At 35.2% G+C, this 20,970-nt stretch overlaps 2 protein-coding genes across 2 annotated transcripts; both read right to left on the minus strand.

The window, feature by feature from the left end:
• Positions 1 to 235: 235 nt before the first annotated feature.
• Positions 236 to 7,956, minus strand: LOC111193709 (membrane-spanning 4-domains subfamily A member 4A). The gene is made up of 5 exons (XM_049479646.1): positions 7,785 to 7,956; positions 7,570 to 7,680; positions 5,642 to 5,698; positions 1,482 to 1,565; positions 236 to 461 (listed from the first exon to the last, which is right to left on the minus strand). Exons 1-5 carry the CDS (start codon positions 7,947 to 7,949, stop codon positions 318 to 320), a joined length of 561 nt encoding a protein of 186 aa, XP_049335603.1. The 5' UTR covers positions 7,950 to 7,956; the 3' UTR covers positions 236 to 317.
• A 4,838-nt stretch (positions 7,957 to 12,794) lies between these two features.
• Positions 12,795 to 19,907, minus strand: LOC103032983 (membrane-spanning 4-domains subfamily A member 4A). Its single transcript, XM_022675238.2, has 7 exons — positions 19,825 to 19,907; positions 17,822 to 18,017; positions 17,196 to 17,303; positions 17,054 to 17,110; positions 15,445 to 15,588; positions 14,559 to 14,672; positions 12,795 to 14,471 (listed from the first exon to the last, which is right to left on the minus strand). Exons 2-7 carry the CDS (start codon positions 18,014 to 18,016, stop codon positions 14,403 to 14,405), a joined length of 687 nt encoding a protein of 228 aa, XP_022530959.1. The 5' UTR covers position 18,017; positions 19,825 to 19,907; the 3' UTR covers positions 12,795 to 14,402.
• Positions 19,908 to 20,970: the final 1,063 nt, after the last annotated feature.

Here is a 20,970-nt window from a genome sequence, read left to right on the forward strand (position 1 = left end):
CCGCAACTAGACGGTGGTTACAGGATGTGCGGGGACAAACATAACCTGCATCTGCAAAACAGATTGGACAAGTAAACCTGTATGATCAGGAAATATGATATCATTTTGTGACTGTGCACTAAAAGATGCCCTAAACTGAAAAAAATGGATAAAATAACAATGTGGTAAATAGAATTTAACTATATCTGGGCATTTTTCACCCCAATCAAAGCGACATATTTAACATTTATACACCAAAACATTTTAAATAATAAGTAAATGCATTATGTGGCACATTTAAACACAAAATGTAAACAATAAACATTTACCTAAGTTTATTATAATATATAGGAAGATATTCTGTCACTGACCGGATCATTGCAGCAGGTGGCTTTGCAAGCAAATGCAGAAGTGCAGATGGAGATGATGAACTCAAGCACAGCTAAAACCAGCTGAATGCCAGCAATTCCATATGACAGTCCCTACAAATAAGTTTTTTCCAGAGAAACGTTTATACTCACAATTACATTAAGGTCTTGCTACATGCTTAAGAAAAAGTTGTATCAAACCTAAAACATGTATAAAATACAACAAAAACATGAAAAATCCTTCACTTCACTGGTAGATTCTTTTCATTTTATTTCCATGATGATTGGAGCAATAGAAATGCTCCAAAATTAATTCACTGTTCTACTTGACTCTTCGTCTCAATTTGATTTATATTTATTAATGAACGTCATGGGCTGCAAAACCATGGGTGCATTTCGCAAACATCAATGGAGCCTAGCATTAAACTAACTTGTTACAATGCATCGTTACAATAATTAAAATCTGAAATACAGTAATTTCTGAAAAGTTCGCTGTACCTTGTTGGTACCACAGAAACCAGGATGTTGGTTTGACTAAAACTAGGTCCTGAAACTAGGTAAAAAATCCCACAGACTTGCCATTTCAGCTGAAGCACCAAAACACAGTATGTCCCAAACGTAAAGGTAGGCTGCTGTTATCAATGAACCACTTGTGCTTATAATACTGCATACTTTACTATTTTTATACATATGTGGATATGTCTAAACAAATTGCTTTTCTTTTGGGACTATTACTTGTACAAAGACCTGCATGTATTCATCCACATTTTAATTATATTTCATTTAATGAGCATTTTTTAGACCCAAAAGCTTCTCAAAAGTATGGTAAACCTGTGTCTCGGACATCAGCCAGTGTATTCATAATCGTTTGGTTTAATAACTTTATGTGAGGGAGTCTTTAGTGGCTGTACATTGTTCACAATAATAAAGGTCCACCAGAACAATTTAAAATTGAGTGTTGTAACATAATCAGTAATTTCTACACAATGCACACATTTATATCTCATAACAATCAATGTGTTCCATTTCATAAATACATTAATTTCTACACAAGTTGGTTAAACAACTTACACACAGATCTTCGGTAGGACGTGAAGATTCATAATAATAATAATTTCTGTTACAATGAATTGCTATAGCAATGTCAATAGCCAGAACGACGATGGATATTCCTGCAGCCACAGCACTGAACACATTCATGACCAGGGAGCCCTTCACCTAACAGAGCAGAGAAACAGAACATACCAGCATGACATCAGCAAAGTCTGATAATACACTTCCACATGTGCTGTCAACCTGGGGTGAATATGTGTCGTATATCTAAATATCAGAAATAGGTAGATTTGTCCCCCTCCTGGTGGTGTCAACCTGTTGGTGGAGGAGGGTGGAGGTGTGTGTTGCGAGCATACCTGTCAAGTTTTAGATTTAAAAATAAGGGATATTTTCCTCTGTCCGGTTAAAGTCGTCCCACCAGCCCAACGAAGGTTCAGTATCCCTTTCCTACATATTATTTTAATACAGCCAAATTAAAAACCCTTTTCTAGATATTTAAAAAAAGTTAAGATTTCATGTCTTTTTTTGGTATAAATGCACGCTTTTATATTATATATTTTGTATTTATTTAAAATTGAACAAAGGGTGCACAAATTCTGCAAAATGTCTGTAGGTGACCTAAACATAGTATCATGAGCTTTTACTAAAAGGACATGGACCAGATATATTCCATCAGTAAAAATTAGTCCTAAGGGGCCTACACAATTAATAATTTTTAATTAATACTTCTTTCTTTTGATCACTCCACCCCTGATCTGTTCAGTTAATTTCGGTCTTCTCCACATTTCTTGTTAAGCTGAGTCACAAGCTGTAATTTTTTTTATTTTAAAAGGTTTAATCTGTGTGTTTTGTTTCGGAGACGAATATTTTTAAGCAGCTATCAGAAAAATCTCATCACAGTTTACATGATTTGCCTACCGTTACCTTTCTTTTAGAAAAATCGCTGTGTCCATATATGTTTTAACATCAGCTGCTCCGACTAGCTGCCTGAACAGCGACGAGGGGCTTCCCCACACTGACCCTCCTTTGCAAGCTGATTGGCTGTTTCTCCTGAAAGGCGGGACTTTCTCTTTGAACCGGCTCCACGATTGGTTAAGAGACACAGAGCGGTCAGTGCCCTGTCTCCTCAATAATATATATTTTTATTTTAATATAATACGGGAAATTTACGGGAAAATACTAAAACGGGAGGACGGCGGGAAAGAGGAGTAAAATACGGTAGTTTCCCGGCCAAAACGGGAGACTTGACAGATATGGTTGCGAGGGATGGGTCCAGGCAGCTGTTATTTATAATACTTTGCTGTGTATTTTTAGAATAAAATTATGTTTTTTATTTAATATATATAAAAATTCTTTGTTAGCTTGAGAAAAAGTACAACTGGTCAAATACCAACCCCCATAAGATGGGCATAACCCAAACAGGTTTGTTATAATGGTAAACTAATTACATTTCTAAAATGTCTTATTCACCCGTTAATACTAAATTGATAAGGCGTAAAATGTTTATATATCAACTGCTCAAGGACAAAGAAAATTATTTTCTGGTTGATGTTTGTATTTTGTTTGTAATTTATCTCCCAGTCTATCTAGATTACAGAAAGATAAACTGCTAGTTAGATAAGGCCTACGCGAATAAATGTGTTTTACTTATTATTTTTTTTATTCATTCATTCATTTGTTCATGACAAGCATTATAAATTGACATTTGAGTATGTAGATGTTAATGTTATCTCTGAAGGTGTGATAAAATGTGAAGTAGTTTACAGACTTGGTATATGTAAAAAAAAATTACGAAAACACCACAGTCTTATACATTTTAACAGATTATTTTCGAATTATAATACGTTTAAACATGTATCAGTCTATTTAGAATTCAGAAAACGGAAGTTAAGCTTGATCAGCGATCTCACAGCGCCGAAAACTGTTGACAGTCGTGGCTACCCGATCTGTGCCCCCTGCTCAGTTTGCAGTGCGCTTGCAGACAGTTGCCAACTGGCTCTGGTTGTTATGTGGTCTTTTACTTTGTTTAGGCTTGAGTTCAGATGCCTGTTCAGAAATGTCCTGCAGTCAATAACTTCACTGACGGTTCTCCACATTAACAATAAGCCCTGTGTAAGCTCTAGCTAAGGTTGAGTGGACATCAACTGCCCTAGCTGATGTTGGCTACCTATTAACTGTTGTAGCCAATGTTGGCAATACATTAACTGCTCTAGCTAATGTCAACTTGACTTTAACTGCTCTAGCTAATGTGGGCTAGCTATTAACTACTTGAGCCAAAGTTAGCTAAACTTAATTGCTCTAACTTATGTTGGATAGTCGTTGTTAGCTTGATTATAACTGCTCCAAAAGATGTTTGCTAGATGTTAACAGCTTTAGCTGATGTTGAGTAGACATTACCTGCTCTAGCCATTGTTGTCAGATGTTAAGGGGAAGTTTCCTTTTTAGAATGCTATGTAATCCAAGACTTGGCTAAATCCCTGCCTGGAAAACTTCCTATGAATGCTTTAGTAGATGTTAACTAGACGTTTACCACTTAAGCAAATGTTTGCTATAGACATGAACTACTCTAGCCACCATGTGCTAAGCGTTAATTCCTTTAGCTGATGTTAGATAGATGCTGACTGCTTCAGCCAGTGTTTGCTGGATGTTAAATGATCTAACCAACGTTTGCTTGGGGGTCATTGCTCTAGCCAATGTTGGTTAAACGCTAATTACTTTAGCCCACTGATTTTGTTCAGTTCAACAATTTTAAATGTGCGAGTTCTTTGCAAACCACAGAAGAATTTGCAATAAATGTAAGGAACAAAAAAGAAATGTTAAGACATCCTTTTCCCTAAAAGCTGGTACCCAGCGAACATTTTTTTGGTTACCAGTTTACTAACATTTTCTGAATGTTACAACTACTGTTCTCAGAAGGTGAAAGTTTTCTGGATGTTCTTAGAATGTTTTTATTTAATGTTTTTAAACACTCTGGAAGTTTCGCTGCAGTGTTACTCAATGTTTTAATTGTTAGTTTAGAGGATGCCACTTTTAATATTTCCATAATTAATGTAGTTAAGTATTTGTCTATCTGGGAACATTATGCAATAAACACTTTAATAACATTGTAATGTAAACCATTATTATGTCACATGCTTTTCGAACGTTCCTGGAACGTTATTTCTGTTATAACACATGCTAACCTTCCTGGAAACTTTTCAAAATGTTGCCAAACTTTGTCTCCGTTAGTTGAGTATTTCATAGTGGTTAGTTTGTCATAGTGGAAATTGAAAATGGAAATTTCCATCTTCATGTTCCTCCTACATATTCTACTGTGGGTGTGAGGTTCTTGAGGTCAAATGCTGTGTGTTCTCTGACCAAAGATGTACGGTGGCCGAGAAAGCCCAGCGCAGTGCAAATTGAAAAGCGCTGCAAAAGCACAAAACACATCCATCAAAATTACAACACAGGCGCAGCAAATAGAAAAACGCACTGCAAAAAGAAAAACGCGCTGCAAATAGAACCACAACACAAGTGAGTCACAACACAACGGAATTTTCCCGGGGGACCTTAAAAGATGCTGTACCAGCTGTGTACAAAGGACAGTAAGTGGCAAACAAGCTTCTGAAAAGTAAGTTATGTTTATTACCTGTGATTACCACGGTTGTGTGCATATTATTAAAAGTTCTGCTTCACAAAACGCCTTGTTTGCCACTTATTGTTCTTTGTACACATAGTGAAGTCCGAGACGTTACTGAAGACGCAGCTTAGCTGGTACAGTATCTTTTAAGGTCCCCCGGGAAAATTCCGTTGTGTTGTGACTCACTTCCGTTGTGTTGTGGTTCTATTTGCAGCGCGTTTTTCTTTTTGCAGCGCGTTTTTCTATTTGCTGCGCCTGTGTTGTAATTTTGATGGATGTGTTTTGTGCTTTTGCAGCGCTTTTCAATTTGCACTGCGTTGGGCTTTCTCGGCCACCATAAAGATGTCTTTAGTTACTGTGCTCAAATATTTCAACTTTAGCTTCAGCTGTCCACAGCACATTGCTCTTTGTCTGGGTGTTATCTGCCACCTTCTTTGCTAAAATAGGGTCTTAAAGTTTGAACTAGGACTGACTTCTCCAAAATCCTCTCTAATGATGTTCTAATCATCTGCGGTATTGCCTTATCTCATAATACTGTTCGAATGAAGCTCAAATGTCCAGATGTTTAAATATTTTCAAAAAGAAAAAGGTTTTGATTTAATTGATTTATTCGATTACTTACCAAACAGCCATGTGCTTTCTTGCTTGCACCAACAGACAGACCCCCTGAGACCATATACTGGCATACAAACAGATAAAAAAAGAGGTATGAACACTAGATTAGACTATACTTTATAGGGCATTATTTTAACGATCTATAGCGCACTAGTTAATTGCGCTGTGCACAGTTGCATTTAGGGGCGTGTCCTGTGTCTGCAGCTCCAATGGCGCAAAGGGTGTGTTTTAATTCCCTTAATTATTCATTGGTGTGTTTTGGGGTAACGTGAGATAAGCCAATCAGTGTGTCTGTAGTTATCCCCTTTAAGAGCGCTGACTTCTGTTCATTCCTATTTTAAGAGAGCATAGGAAACTGCACAGTCACGCTGTGAAGATAAACCCACAGCTCAAATAAGAGTAATGTTATTTTATTCTCTATTCTGTTTATTGTTTATGTAAAAACTGGGTTTGCAACACTGAATATTAATCAAGCAATCGATTATTTACACTGGATAGGGACCCTCATTTACACTTTAAAAGGGATTAAAAATATAAAAAGAATAGAAATAAAAACTGACATTTACTATAGACGAATAAAATATATACATATATATTTTAAAATAGGAAATTTTAAAAAGATAATAAAAATTGACATAAAAAGTAAAGAATTTATATCTTATGAATTAAATAATAATAGCAGTGAAATTAAAGTACAATGATGAGAATGATAAGAAATTATCAAATTTATACCAATAACCTAACAACATGGGAATCATTGGAAAAAATATATATACATTTAATACTTTGATTAATAAAATAATTAAAATAATTAAAATGAATAAAAAATGAATAATGTAAAATATAAACTCATTAAAAAAACTAATTTAAAACAATCACAGGCTTTCTGCGCAGAATAATAAAAGTTTCAGTTTCAGTTAGTTTCAGTTTTAAATCATTGAAACAGCTCATCAAAACCTCAACCTATCCTTTATATTTAACAATATTTGATTAACTTACAGGTCCTTACTTATTTTAATTTAACTAAACTGAGTTTATATTATTTCGCGCTGAATTCAGCTCCACGCTGCGAAAGAGAGAAAGAGAGAGAGAGAGAGAGAGTCGCGACGCATTTTGCCTGATTTCTCTTAATTAATTATCAGTAAATATGTGGCTTTAATAGTGAGTTTATAACATGCATTTTCCTTATTTATTACAACGTTTTTTTTTTTTTTAAGACAGAGGTTATTCTGCGCGCAATGCTGCACACGCTGCAAGCTTTTCTTTGCGTGCCTGACATTTAAGAGAGCTGGACAAGATTTTAACTAGCTAAATTAATAAATTTAATAATTTTATACATTTGCCCTGGTGATAAGAAACATATAGCTTTATATTTCTGTGTATTTCAAATGTTTTAAGATTTATATAATTGACAGGCAGCCTCAGACACCAGGATTGACAATTTCAGTGAATTTCAGTTAAATAATAGCAAAGTTAAATAAAATAAATTTATGTTCAGTCAAAGTGCTTTTCTATTTTAATTTTCCATTTCAAAAACTCCAGCATTTGAGTGAGAATAAGCATCTGTTGAAATTCTTAAACAGCAGAATGCCTGTGTCTGCTATATTTTAAGCTACAGTTATTAAGTTTGTGTACCGAACATAAATATAAACCCTTTAAACTGTCAGAAATAAATATAACTAATAATAATTTATAGTTACTGTGCAGATTTTAAAGTATATTTTATTTTTTATAGTTGATTGCTGAAGGCTGTGGGTGAGGTATATTTTTAAGGACGTGCGCAAGGCGTAAAAATAGACTGTTGACGGGGTGTACAATGGCAATGCGCCAGGCTACACGCCTTGCGCAGGGTGTATGATAGGGCCCATAGTGTTGCAATGAAAACAGCAATCATGAAGGCAATGGTTATTAAAGTTGCACAAAATGTAAACTCACAAACACTGCTCCCCAAAACATGACACCCGTGACCCTGGATACAGACTCAAAAAACAAGGCAGACACAATGCCAAGCATAAACGTTATGATCCCGATCATGATCTGCACAACCTGTAAAATAAATAAATAAATAAATAAAACAAAGCATAAAAGACAAGTACAAAAACGCCTAGAAATAATACTTAAAAATGATAGTATATATATATATTTTTTACCCCTAATGCTTTTGGATCTCCTTTAAGGAGTTGTCTAAATAGGCCTTTAGTGGAGGCTCCTGCTTCAGTATTTTGGCCATAATGTCCCGTTCCAGCTGGTACCACATTGGTCACAATGGTGAAGCCATGGATTGTGTTTTCAGCAGGTTGAACACTTGTGGCCATCTTTAAAACAGTCTGCTAAGAATCACAAGAATAGAAAGAAGAATGAAATATGGCTAAAATAAAAATCCCTAGTGAAAGTTAAAGAGAGAGTTATATAGTACAGGAATACAGTAAAACTTCAGAAAACAAATGTCTAGAGGAGAAGTAACTCAAATGCAGACGAGTCACCAGAATAAAAGATGTCATTTTTTTTACATTCCACTTCAAAATAGTTTCACACTAGATCGGATAGGAAAATCCTCATTAATGGGATTATTCATGTAAACACGCTGACACAAACACAGAAACACACCAAGTTAAATGTTATATTTCCTTTTGAATAAAAATTAAATAAAATTACTAAAACAAAGTAACATGAAAAAGAAGAGACATTTACCAGAACGATAAAGCTCCCGATGCTTCTCGATCACTACTCTTCATCTGCTGGAAACTGTTTGAGGTTTTGAAACATGAGGGGCGTGCACTGACTGATTTTTTTTTGCATGTCAATCTCTTTTTTTTTATTACAGAAAACGTTTCTACTAGCCATAAAAGGCAGTGAGTTTGTAATGAAATTCAGTGTGACATTAAATTAAACTCAAATAAATGTAAAATCACTGGTCAAAAACCCAAATAAACAAAGTTAGTTTGTGGTCAGTAAGTGTGTTTACCTGTAATTAACTCTATATAACAACAATAACCCAAATAAACACAAAGTCTTTGGTCAGTGAGAATATCTACCTGCATATAACTTTATAAAACATTAGAATAAACGCAAATAAACATAAAGTTAGTGGTCAGTGAGTGTGTCTACCTTTAATAAACAATAAATAATACTAATATAAACCCAAATAAACATAAACATAGCAGCCAGTGAGTGTCTACCTCTAATAAACTCTATATAACAATAAAAAACCCAAATAAACATTGTCAGTGGTTAGTTAGTGTATATACCTATATAACAAATTCTATATAACATTAGAATAAAAAATACAGTCAGTCAGTGGTACATACTTTCAGTGGTCAGTGAGTGTATTTACTTGTAATAAACTCTATATAACTTTAGAATAAATCCCCCAAAACATAAAGTCAGTGATTAGTGAATGTATCTACCTATAATAAACTCTATATAACATTGAAATGAACTCAAAGAAACATAAGTCAGTGGTCAGTGAATGTATCTACCTGTAATAAACTGTATATAACATTAGAATAAACTCAAATAATCATGGAACTAGTGGTTAGTTGTCAGATTGTCATTAAAATTACTGGTATGTTGGCTGAGATGTAGGGCAATTTATTTCCTGTACTCTTATGCTGTCAACAGGAAACCGCTTGTTTTTTTTGCATCTGCCATCTGCAAAAGTTGTGGCTGGCTGACCTCAATTTTTCATTTGTTTTCGTTTTTTTTTCATGACTTTATTTCAGGAGTTCTATGTAAAACAAAAATAATATGCCATATCATATATTTAACTGCTTGATATCTTGAGAAAGTAAAAAAAAAAAGTCACATCATATTTATTAACACATTAGTATCAACTAAGAAGGTGTATTTCTTTAAGTTAACACTGGATGATTATATTTTGAGCGGTGGACACTTTCAGGTGGTTTCTAAGCAGCTTGCTGCTAAACTTGTAGTCACTTTTAAGGAATATTCACAGGGGTATACTCGGTGCTTGCTAACGATAACCTAATTAATTGCTAGGTTATTTTTTATAAAGATGCTAAATGGATGATTGATGGTTGCTATCAGTATTTAAAATGGGCTGGTTCAGACAAGTACAGAGTTCTTGTCACGACGGCCACTGCCCCTGCTGACATACCCACTGAGCACTTCCTTTTGCGTCCACAGTTAATCCTGTTGGATGTGGTTCGTCCTTTATGCTGGTATGCTGACATTACCCTGGATACTGTGGCTCTTGATACATCACAAAGACTTCCTGTCTTGGTCACAGATGCGCCGGCAAGACGTGCACCAACAATTTGTCTCTTTTGAACTGGTATGTCACGTAAAGTCAGTGGTCAGTGAGTGTATTTACTTGTAATAAACTCTATATAACTTTAGAATAAACCCAAATGTGAGCCTAAAGACTAAAATCCCTCCAATGTTGTACAGGCTACAAACACAGAGACATTGCGGCACGTCACGCTTCCCCGGAATGGTAATTCGGTTCACCTGTTTCCCGGTATATTTTAAGATGCTACTATCCTTCGTTCATTGTCGAGTATTGCCTTTTGTTCGCATAAAGCATTGTCTGTTTTTTGATCTCCCATAAATTTTGACCCTGCTCTGTGTTTTTTGACCTCTGGAATTCTGGAATTGCCTGTGATATAATTTTGCCTGGTTCTGACCTTGGACTGTTTGGTTTGTTGTTTGCGTGCTTTTTGCCCCTTCACTTAATCTTGTATATATATATATATATGAAGATTTGGCTGTAAATAAAGCCTTTATAGTTCTACATCTGCATTTGTCTTTGTTCTGTCTGGCTACCCTGACAGTACTGACACTTGTACTTTGGAATACCAGGACATTTTCCTGCACACTGGGACTTCTCAGAAGCCACCGGTACAAAAAATGTTACATGTTACAAGATTAAACATGTCTGTTTAAGTCAGTATGTCTTGTCCAACAAAATAGGGAAGAGTCAAACGCATTAATCTGGTAAATGTTGTACTGCGATTCACAAACTAATACTAATACTTAATCATTGATGTTCCGCACTGTAGGTTTTATTAAATCTCTGTGTTAGTTTTATGTATAAAAAATTAATACAACTATGTTTATATTAACCAAAGAAATCTGCCAATGGGCTAAGCTATTTTTTCTTAGTAAAAAAAAGAAAACACAAAAAGACCAGTCAGCAGAGGCTATAATAACACACTGAACTGGTTTATTCTTAAATCCTAGTGGATCAAGTTAAATAAAAAATATTTACGCCTGTAAACACTTATTCTGTACATAAGATAATATCCGTAATATCCAAGTAACCATATGATACTGGAGACTGCAGAAATAACAATCCATCTTGTTGTAGTCAGATGGTATAGGCTTCTGTGTTTTATTACAGGTAATATTAGGCTGCTTTAGGAGACATTACTGCATTTTTTTGTACATTTAAAAATAAAAAAGGTAACTTATTTGATACAACAATTTTTTTGTCGCAAATTTTATTTGTTGTATTTTTTTTTGCATTTTAAATAAATGTATATATAGCTACTACTAATTACAATCACTACATTTTTCTTTGTGTAATTTCATAAACCTTTAAAACTTTTTTAAACAATTTTTATAACTTTTAAAACACTGCTGTCCTGAACATATAAAAGAATAATAAAAAGACATGTTTCAGCACGAGAAGAACAATAAGCCAGAAAGAGTAAAACAAGTAATGTGTGGTTCCCCCTATTTTCGGCCAGTTCCGCCTATTGTGCAATTTCCTTTCTCTCTGTGCCTATCGCGTTAGAGAAATTCAAAACACATTACCTCCCACCTTATAGAAGCACTTAAACCTTATTTTCACAAACAATCTCTTCAAATAAACCCGTTATTTTAATATCACTAACTTAGATGTAAATATGTGAAAAAAATGTGTGGCGCACACTTCGCATTTTCGTTTTTTGTTTTCGATTTTTAATGTTGAACACAATTTAGGGAGCCTAATTTTAAGGGAACAAGGGTGTCGCCATGTTTTCCTGATACAATCAGAGTATGGATGCCCACACAGGAAAAATTCGGTCATTAAACACCACTGGGAGCTGTTGGATCCCATAGGCACAGTGCAGAAAAGCCATGTCACAGACAAAGAAATTTGATTTGAAAATACACATTATTACACACATTATCAGACACCAATATTATGTTAAGGGTTGTTTTTATTAAAATAAAAGCTTAGGTATATATATTTTCCAGTTAATGTAGGGTATTTAAAGCAAAATGTAAAATGGCCGAGATTAGGGGACCCTAATGTGGGGGGCGCCAAACTAACCAAATCTTTAATTCTTAAAAAAAACATTTTCATTCAAAGTCAAATAAATCCTGCATGTTAATCTACACAGATTAACTAAGACTGAGAATAGAGGCCAACACGCTATCAAGCTTTAAGAAATGGAGCTACTTGGCTATTGCAACAACATTGCTACATAGCTAGCTAGTTAGTGATATATCTGGACAAACACACCAACAGTTATGGAGTAATGTTACTCTTACACCAAACAGAAGACATTCCCATTAAATCTGTTATATGTACAACATGTTTTTTTTGGCAATGATATTTTTACTCATACTTGCTGCTCTTCAGTGTTTCTCTTTCTCAGTACAGTCTGACTAGCATTATCCTTGTACCTTCACAGCTTTCACCACAAGTTTTTTCACTATTTATCACTTCCTACATCCTCACAGACACAGACTGAGAGTTTACTTGTAGGGCTGAGTGATATGGAAAAAAAAACTTATCACAATATAGTTTTGTCGCAAAATTTTATTTGTTGTAAAATTTTAGCATTTTAAAGCATTTATCAAGTACAAAGTTACTACTAAGTACATTTTTCTGTAAAAAGAGAAATCACTATATACACGGCTTGGACAATGAAACAGAAACACCTGGTTTTAGACCACAATAATTTATTGTTTCAACGGACAGTTCTGGTGGAAACAGGAGAGTTGAGGTGCACATTGAATTCTGCTGTGATTTGTTTAGTCGTGGTTTTATGTTTTTTGGATACAATCTGGGATAGCACCCAAACATCCCTTTCACACAGCTTCCTCTTGCGTCCACAGTTAATCCTGTTGGATGTGGTTGGTCCTTCTTGGTGGTACGCTGACATTACCTTGGATACTGTGCCTCTTGATACATCACAAAGACTTGCTGTCTTGGTCACAGATGCACCAGCAAGATGTGGACCAACAATTTGTCCTCTTTTGAACTCTGGTATATCACCCATAATGTTGTGTGCAATGCAATATTTTGAGCAAAACTGTGCTCTTACTCTGCTAATTGAACCTTCACACTCTGCTCTTACTGATGCACCAGGCACCAATTTAGCCAAGAAACCTCCCACACTAAAATGACAGGTGTTTCAGTTTTATCATCCAACCCCTGTAGTTTTCCATATCAGTCGATATCAATATGTATCCCAATTTAAATCAAATCACTTTCTGTCGCACTTAAAGGTTTCTTTTTGCTCATAAATGAGAGAATAAGGGAGTTAGTAAATAGTTCAAATTTTATTTAGTCAGAGGTTAACAAATGAACATTAGAACATTATATTACTGTATAAATAAAAAATAAAACACTCAAATCCTGTATATTCAAAGATTAAATGTCACAGTATAACAACTAAATTCTTTGGTCAGTTCCGAATTAATAAAACATTTTAAGCAACTTTCCAATGTGAAAAAAAGAAAACATAAAATTCACTCAGTTTTCCTCAGCTAATGCTCCAAAGCAAAATAGAAAAAGACACAATAAATCCCCTTTAGTGCAGACCTGTCTCTTAGTGCTGTCAAGTTATTATTTGCACCGGACGTACCCTACTACAGGCTCCGGTGCCAGGAAGACAAGTCTGTCCACTGCCTCGGGTTTAAAAGCTGTCCTGTCACAATATTACCACCTGTGCTAAAGACCCTCTCGGCCAGGGAGTTGGTAGGTACTTCAACTAGCTGCCTAAAAACGTGCTTATTGGCATCATATCCTATCGTCCGGCTCGAGACATTGAAAGGTTGAACGAGAAACACATTTACAGTCGTCGCTTTATTGCTGAAACTTCTAATGTTTGCTGTCGGCAAGAACTACACCAAAATAACAATAGACTAGCGAGCTAACAAGCTAACAGGCTAAAACTTGCACTCACACACACACACAGACCCTGCTCTCTCTACCTCACATTCTCACACACACACACACACACACACACACACAAACCCTGCGCTCTCTTTTGACACAAACATTAGCTTGTGAGCTGCTCCGCCTACGCTTTATTCCAGCCACATGATTGGGTCAGCGTGGCGCTATTCCTATTCTCATTGGTTGTTTCTGTTGTTTGTCAGAAACATTCCCGGAACAAGTTATATCAAAGTTTTATCGACTGTGGCTTACATTTCTATCGAGGGATAGTTATTTCGCGATAATTATTGCTCGTTATTGTTTTATCGCAAACCATTATTTCCTGAGAGATACGCTAAATGCTAGCTTAGCATTAGCTGGCTGAGGTAACTGACTGCTAGTGTACGTCCGTTCAGCTAAAAGACTGGCCGCTTTCTCTGTACATTTTAGCCACGTATCAACCTTGCTATAGCAGACCGAAAAGACAGAATACAGTTCAAATTTGTTTTTACACATTCTGTAAGATCAATCTTCTTAGATATAGAAAAAAAAAATTTTGGAATTTATTTAATTTAATTATGCAATTTAATATGCATTTCTTTGAACTATCAACTATCAACAATAAAAATAAGTCATGAAGTCAGGTGTACATTTACTCATATGGTGGGGGATTGACTGCAGATTGGTTAGACACGTTGGGGTTGCTGACCACAAACATCACCTGGAAGAGGAAAATCTTTTGTTAAATTGTATTCAGTGCTGGAAACACAGTATTTTCTAAGAATTAAAGCCTTTTTATGATTCATACCGTAGGTTGCATACAGCAGGTAGCTTTGCATCCAAAGGCTGAGATGGAGATGGAAATGCAGAACTGCAGCAGAGTGAGAATCAGCACCATTAGGAGAAGCAGATAGGACGCAACCTGAAAGAAGGCCCAGAATCATTATGTGTTTCAATTTAATAATGCATCAATATCAATTTATTTTTGATAAAAGAGATTTATTATACAACCCCTCCAACTTGGGAATAACCCTCGAATCAAAGTTTGTGACCTTACCTTTAAGTCAAGGCTGAAAAACTTTTAAACATATACAATTAAACATGTAATAATACATGAAGCTCTGATACTCTGAGAGTATGGTATAGAGACTTATGGAAGATGAAGATGTTTCTTATTTATTCACTAGGGATGCTGGTATTTAATGCATGGCTCATGTCTGTGCTACCTTCTGGCTCCTCCTATAAAGTGCTGTTAAAGCCACCACCAACGTTCTAGTCTATAAAAAACACCATTCTTCCGAAAGTATCCAAAAATCTCTCAAATACCCTTTTTATAATGGTGATTATGACACAATTCTGACAGGTGTTCAACTGGTTTGAGATCATATGATTCACATTGAGTGGTTTATTTGTTTTAATTCTGGATTAAGGTTACAGGGTGTTTCTTTAGAATCTTAAGCAGGTAAAGTCTGTGTTAAGATGGTGAGGACCAGAGTTCAATGCAGTTTGGTGTATTTCCTGCTCTAGCAGGTAAAAATACAGTAGGTGTTCTTAAAGAGGAAAATCACAGAATTATGCATAACTCTGATCTAATGTACTTTGGGGTAAATGAGTAAGATTTAGATAGATATGGAATAGAATTCATTATCAGTTACACAATATAACATTAAAACTAAAACCCTGCAAATACTTACGCTCATGCAGTAGACAGGGTAATAGGAGTAGTAATAGGAATGATACTGGCATAAATTCATTGATGACAAATCAGCGACCAAAATAATAAAGACAATTCCTGCAGTTACAGCGCTGATCACATTCATCCCTAGAGAGCCTTTCACCTAAATAGCAGGGGCAAGAGAGAAAAATAAACAATTTACCAACAAACAGCCACTCATATTACCATTTTTACATTGGTAGAGCTTTTACTCATTGGGTTTCAAAGAAACGTTGTAAATGTAAAATACACTGATCAGCCATAACAATAAAAAATACTGATCCCTGCACTAACCAGGCATAGGCTACAGGGACACCAAGTGCACGCTACTGCAAACAATCTACAATCTACAATCTGCCTGATGTTTTGGAGGATTTTTCTCAATTGTCTGTGTTTTAGTCAGGAGAACTAATATTATCAAGTAGAGTAAACTTACCAGCCAGTACAACTCAATAAAATTAGTTCAGAGAACTTCAACCTAAAAGCTTAAAAATGTATGTGTAGCCACTGAACAAATTTGATTTTAAACAACTTTTAGTCACTACACGTGTCAATGCTCTTTCTACAGTGTTAGTTCATCCAGCTTTCCCATAAGGCTCCTGGGTCCATATATTTGCATATTGGGTGTGGCCTCTCTCTAACCTACCATCCTTGTGTTGTTTGTTGCCCAAAACTAGCTTATCCTAGACATGCAGCTGTTGATTATCAGATTATCAGATGTTGTAAGCTATAAGTGCAAGTTCCTTATATTCTGTGTTTCTTGTGCTCACAGTGTGTTGGCTTGGAGCTATGGGTTAATATTATACTGACCCAGTATAATGCTTCCAGTATGGTGAGAATATCTATGTGTATGTATTAAATAAACTACGTTCTTTAAGCCCACAGGCCAGTTGAGTTAATTAAACTGTTGTTGTGTGAACAAAACTCAGTTAAGCTTAATAAACTTTACAGATTCAAATATTATCATCTAGATTTGACTCATTTGACTTAAAGTTAAATAAACTTTAAATTGTAAGTATTTACAACTTAACTGAGTCAAATCAAAACGAAAACTTGACTGAGCCAATGAATATTTTTTTTTCACTGTGGCATATACAATCGTACAACAGACGTTTTTGTGTTTGGACATTTCCCCATGGGAACCCATTCAAAAGTGTGTGTAAATGTTTGGACACTTTAGAGGGGGGGAGGGGAGAGGCAGCAGAAAGAGGGGCAACCATTTACATTTTTCAATGTTATTAGCGCACTTTTCCAAGCCAACTTTTAAAGTTTGTTTACGCACGTCCCCCCCCGGATTACTTTGTAAATTTGTTTTTTTGGCTTTAATGTCATGGCAGATCTGTGTACACAGCAAAACAGTTTACATTATTAAAGCTATTATCATTAGCTATAGTTCTTTAGCTTTACCAAAAAAACTAAACAAAAAAACTTTAATCTCAGAAAACATGTACCCATATCATCAAAACCATCAATACAACTTTTACAGTACTTTATGTTCATACATTTAGTGGACGCACTGTACTCTATAATGCTCCATTACTAACTGCCTGACTACTGTAATACAAGAACCATGGAAGATATTTACATACCACACAGGGATGAAGCTTGTTCTCTGCCAAAACAGTCAGAGATCCAGCGCTGATGTACTGAGAAAAGGAAGTCACAGCTATTTTAAACCAGTTTCGTTATTAGGAATTACTTGTGGTGTACACTCACTGAAAAAAGACTTACAATTAAAGATCCCCAGAATGCAATGCCACTGTACAGGAAAGTGGATCCACCTTGGCTAACTGCAATGCCAGATGCAATTGTGAAGACACCAATCATTATTTCAACAACCTGTGTGGGAAGAAACAGTTAAATCAGTAGTTTTCCAGGATTTGACTCACAGTATGGCAATCTGCATTACAACCATTGATTAACAGAGAAAAACACTTATTATCTGGCTTAAGTGGCACCTGGCAACAATGTGTTTAAAATGAAATGGAACTGTACTCATTTTGTTTATCCCTTCACCCTGTACCTCAAGTGTTACCTGTGAGTTGTTTATTTCATTTTTATTGTGTCAGAATTGTGTCATTTTTGTGGCGTTTTCACCAGTGAAGAACAGGGTGAAGGAAGAATAATAAAATGTGCAGAGAAACTGATAAAGGATTACAGTCTTATAAGTTCATTAGAGCTGATAAGATTGACAGTAAGTGTAGAAACAAGAAGGTGGTCATAATATTCTGATATGACTGTACACTCCATGTACTTCGTAGCTAAGCAATGTTAAACTTTTTCATTAAACTCTTATAAATATCTGCTACTGTAAATGAAAATGTGTGAAATGTGAATAAAAAGAAGTCATAATTTACCCCCAGTGCTTTTGGCTGTCCCTTCAAAAACTTTCCAAGTAGACCTGAAGAAAGGCTGCTCCCAACACTCCTGACCGGCAGCGTTACCATAGTAGAAAATCCTTGTGCAGGCACATTTTGGATGATCTGAGCTGGAGCAGTTTGTTGTGTGATCACATGGGTGACGACTGGAACTGGATTAACGCTGGTGGACATCCTGCAGAATGTGTGGAAATAGAAAAATTTAAACTTGAACTTCAGACTGGTTAAACATACAGAGCAAATTTTTGGATTTGGAAATCCTGGAGTTAAACAAAAATGTGTGAAAGTGTTCAACTGTGTGAGTTTATTCTCCAACTTAAACTACAAGTTGAGTTGAGGGGAACTCTTTGGTGGTGTAGTATTTCAGAGTTTATTCCAAGATGTTGAGGAGCGTGACTGAACTTTCTAATGGGAGTGTCCCCCAATCCTAGCTCACCATCAGTGTGAAGTCTTGCCCACCATGGCTCCTTCCATGGGGGATTTCATGACATTTTATAGAATGTTTGTTTGGTTTCCAAACATTTTGTTGGCTATAAGAGCAAGTTATCATTTTCTGCACTTTTAAGTGTGACAAAGTGCTGGAAATGCACTGAAAACAGTAGTGTTTTAAGTATTATGATGTTCTTTGGTAATGTTAATTCAATAACACAATTTTTAAGTTGTTTAGGTGCATTAGTTGTTAACACTGTGTAAGAATTTATGATAAAATTAAGTCTAGTTGAGAGCTGTGTTTTAGAGGTAAAAGTCCAACTCCCAGAAAAGAGTTACTATAACTGTTATAGAGTGTATTCGATGGTCACGCATATACACTTAAAATGAATATCAAATTAACTCTCAGGGAGTTTATACCAAAGAATACACACAATAATGCTGTGTATTATCCAACAAACAAATCCCCTCAGAGGATCTTGGAGAAATGGTTATGGAGAAATGGAGAAATTATACATTATATTTAATAAAAAATAATGGGAAAAAATGTCACATATTTAAAAGTGCCTACATTGCTGCCTACATCATACCTTGTGTATTAATACTGAAGCCACCCAAACTATGAAGGAACACATAAGGAATCTTGTAGTAAACTTACAAGTGTTAAACAAACCAAACTAAAATTACTCTGTGAAGCATTTAGGTGGATCTTATCTGGGGTGCTGTTAACTTGTTTATTGGTTTCTGAGGCTGGTAACTTTCTTTTCTGGGGCAGTTCTGATGAGTGCCAGTTTAATCTTAACGTTTTAAGGTCTTTGTGACTGCACTGTTCTTGAGATTTTTTGGATTGAATGATCTTCATTTCTTAAAAGTATTTTTTTCTTTACTTAGTTGAGAAGTTCTTGCCCTAATATGGATTAAAACATTACTAAAACAAAGCTATTCACTGTATACCTGTAACTCTACCTCTTCACAACTTTACAACTGATGCTCTCAAACACATTAAGAGGACAAGCAATTCAAGTAATGAACTCTTGAAAAGTTCAGCACAGCTGTTAACTGAAAGCTATTCCAGGTGACTCTACCTTATAAAGCTGACTGAGAAAATCCAGCCAAGTGCAAAACTGTCATCTAAGCAAGAAGTGCTACTTTGAAAAATCTAAAACATAAAATATGTTCTGATTTTTTTTTTAACACTATTTTGTTTGTTAAATAATTCCATGTTTTTCTTCACAGTTTGTATGACTTTTGTATTCTAACCTTTTACCATGTATAAAATATATCGACTTAATATTATGTAAAACATACAAAATATTGTGCTATTCAATACTCGTCATTGAATGTGTTACTGAATATGAATATGCCAAAATGTACACTGTGAATATTGCAATTAAAATAATAAATGAAATGAAAGTAACAATGACATTTAAGAATATGAAAAAAAAATAATAGACTTGTTTTTATTACAATATATATTTGATTATTTTTTAATTATTTTAACTTTTCCATGTTTTTATGATTCATGTTTTAAAATAAAATATATTTTTTGTTACCTGATGAAAGGGAATGATGTTGCTGGCTCTTGCTGGTAGTTCTGTGGTGTGTCTGTTTCTCTTGTACTGCTTTACATACCTTTTAACTTATGAAACAGCCAGCTGATCATGCACATGAGTTGTTGATATAATGGGGACATTGTTTTTGTATTTCCTTGTTTATTTATTTTCCCCCTTCCTTTTAATTTTGCAGAGTGAGTTTATTTTGAATTATGTAAAGCAGCGCTGTGTCTAATTTTCACCTTAAAATAGCAGATTTTGATGGTACTTTAACTGTATAACAGAAAGGCCAATGAAAAACTTTTAGTTTACTACACGTATCAATGCTCTTTCTACAGTGTTGTTTAATACAGCTTTCCATCTTTGTGTTGTCTATTGTCCAAAGCTACCCTATCCTAGGTGTGCATAAGATGCTGAATTCAGCGCCACCCAGTCATCTGGTTAGCTGGACTACTATCCAGCATGCTGTCCCGCACATCATAAAACACCAGTTCACTTCTCTGCCCAGCTCCACTCCATTTTTAAACCTTTCTAGATTGTTTATTACTTGCTCTTTAGTGCAAGGATATCCTGGCTGAGATAAATCTTCCTCTAGTTCATCCTTCAAATTTATCCTGAAACTCTGGAGAACACCAAATCCAGAGTTAATACTGTGTTTCCTCAGCAGACCGTTGTGCATTCTCAGACACGCCCACAGATGTTGTTTTTTGGTTCCAGAACCTACTTTTGTTGTTGGAAACACAGCGAACCAGAACAGGGCAGGTTACCCATCGGTGGAAAAGCACTAAGTGGGATAGGCTGTAAGAGTCCACTGCCTCTGTTCTGTTTTCCTAGTTGTCACTGTGTTGGCTTGAAACTGCAATATTATTTATATTAAATAAACTAAATTCCTAAAGCCCACTGTACTTGGAAAAAAGCAGCTGCGTTAATTAAACTATTGTTGTGTGAATGAAATTCAGTTAAAGTTGAATAAGTTAAATAAAGTAAAATTGTATATATTTACAGCTTAAGTCAAATAAATATGATAACTTCACTGAATTAAGTTGAACCAATAAATAGTTGACACAGAAAATGTGTTTTTAATAAAAAAAAAACTTCATCTGAGGTTGGAATGGTGTTGGTATTTTGAAAAGTGCAGGATAGACT

This window comes from Astyanax mexicanus, chromosome 5, assembly GCF_023375975.1.
Source record: "Astyanax mexicanus isolate ESR-SI-001 chromosome 5, AstMex3_surface, whole genome shotgun sequence".
In the NCBI taxonomy this organism is placed as follows: Eukaryota; Metazoa; Chordata; class Actinopteri; order Characiformes; family Acestrorhamphidae; genus Astyanax; species Astyanax mexicanus.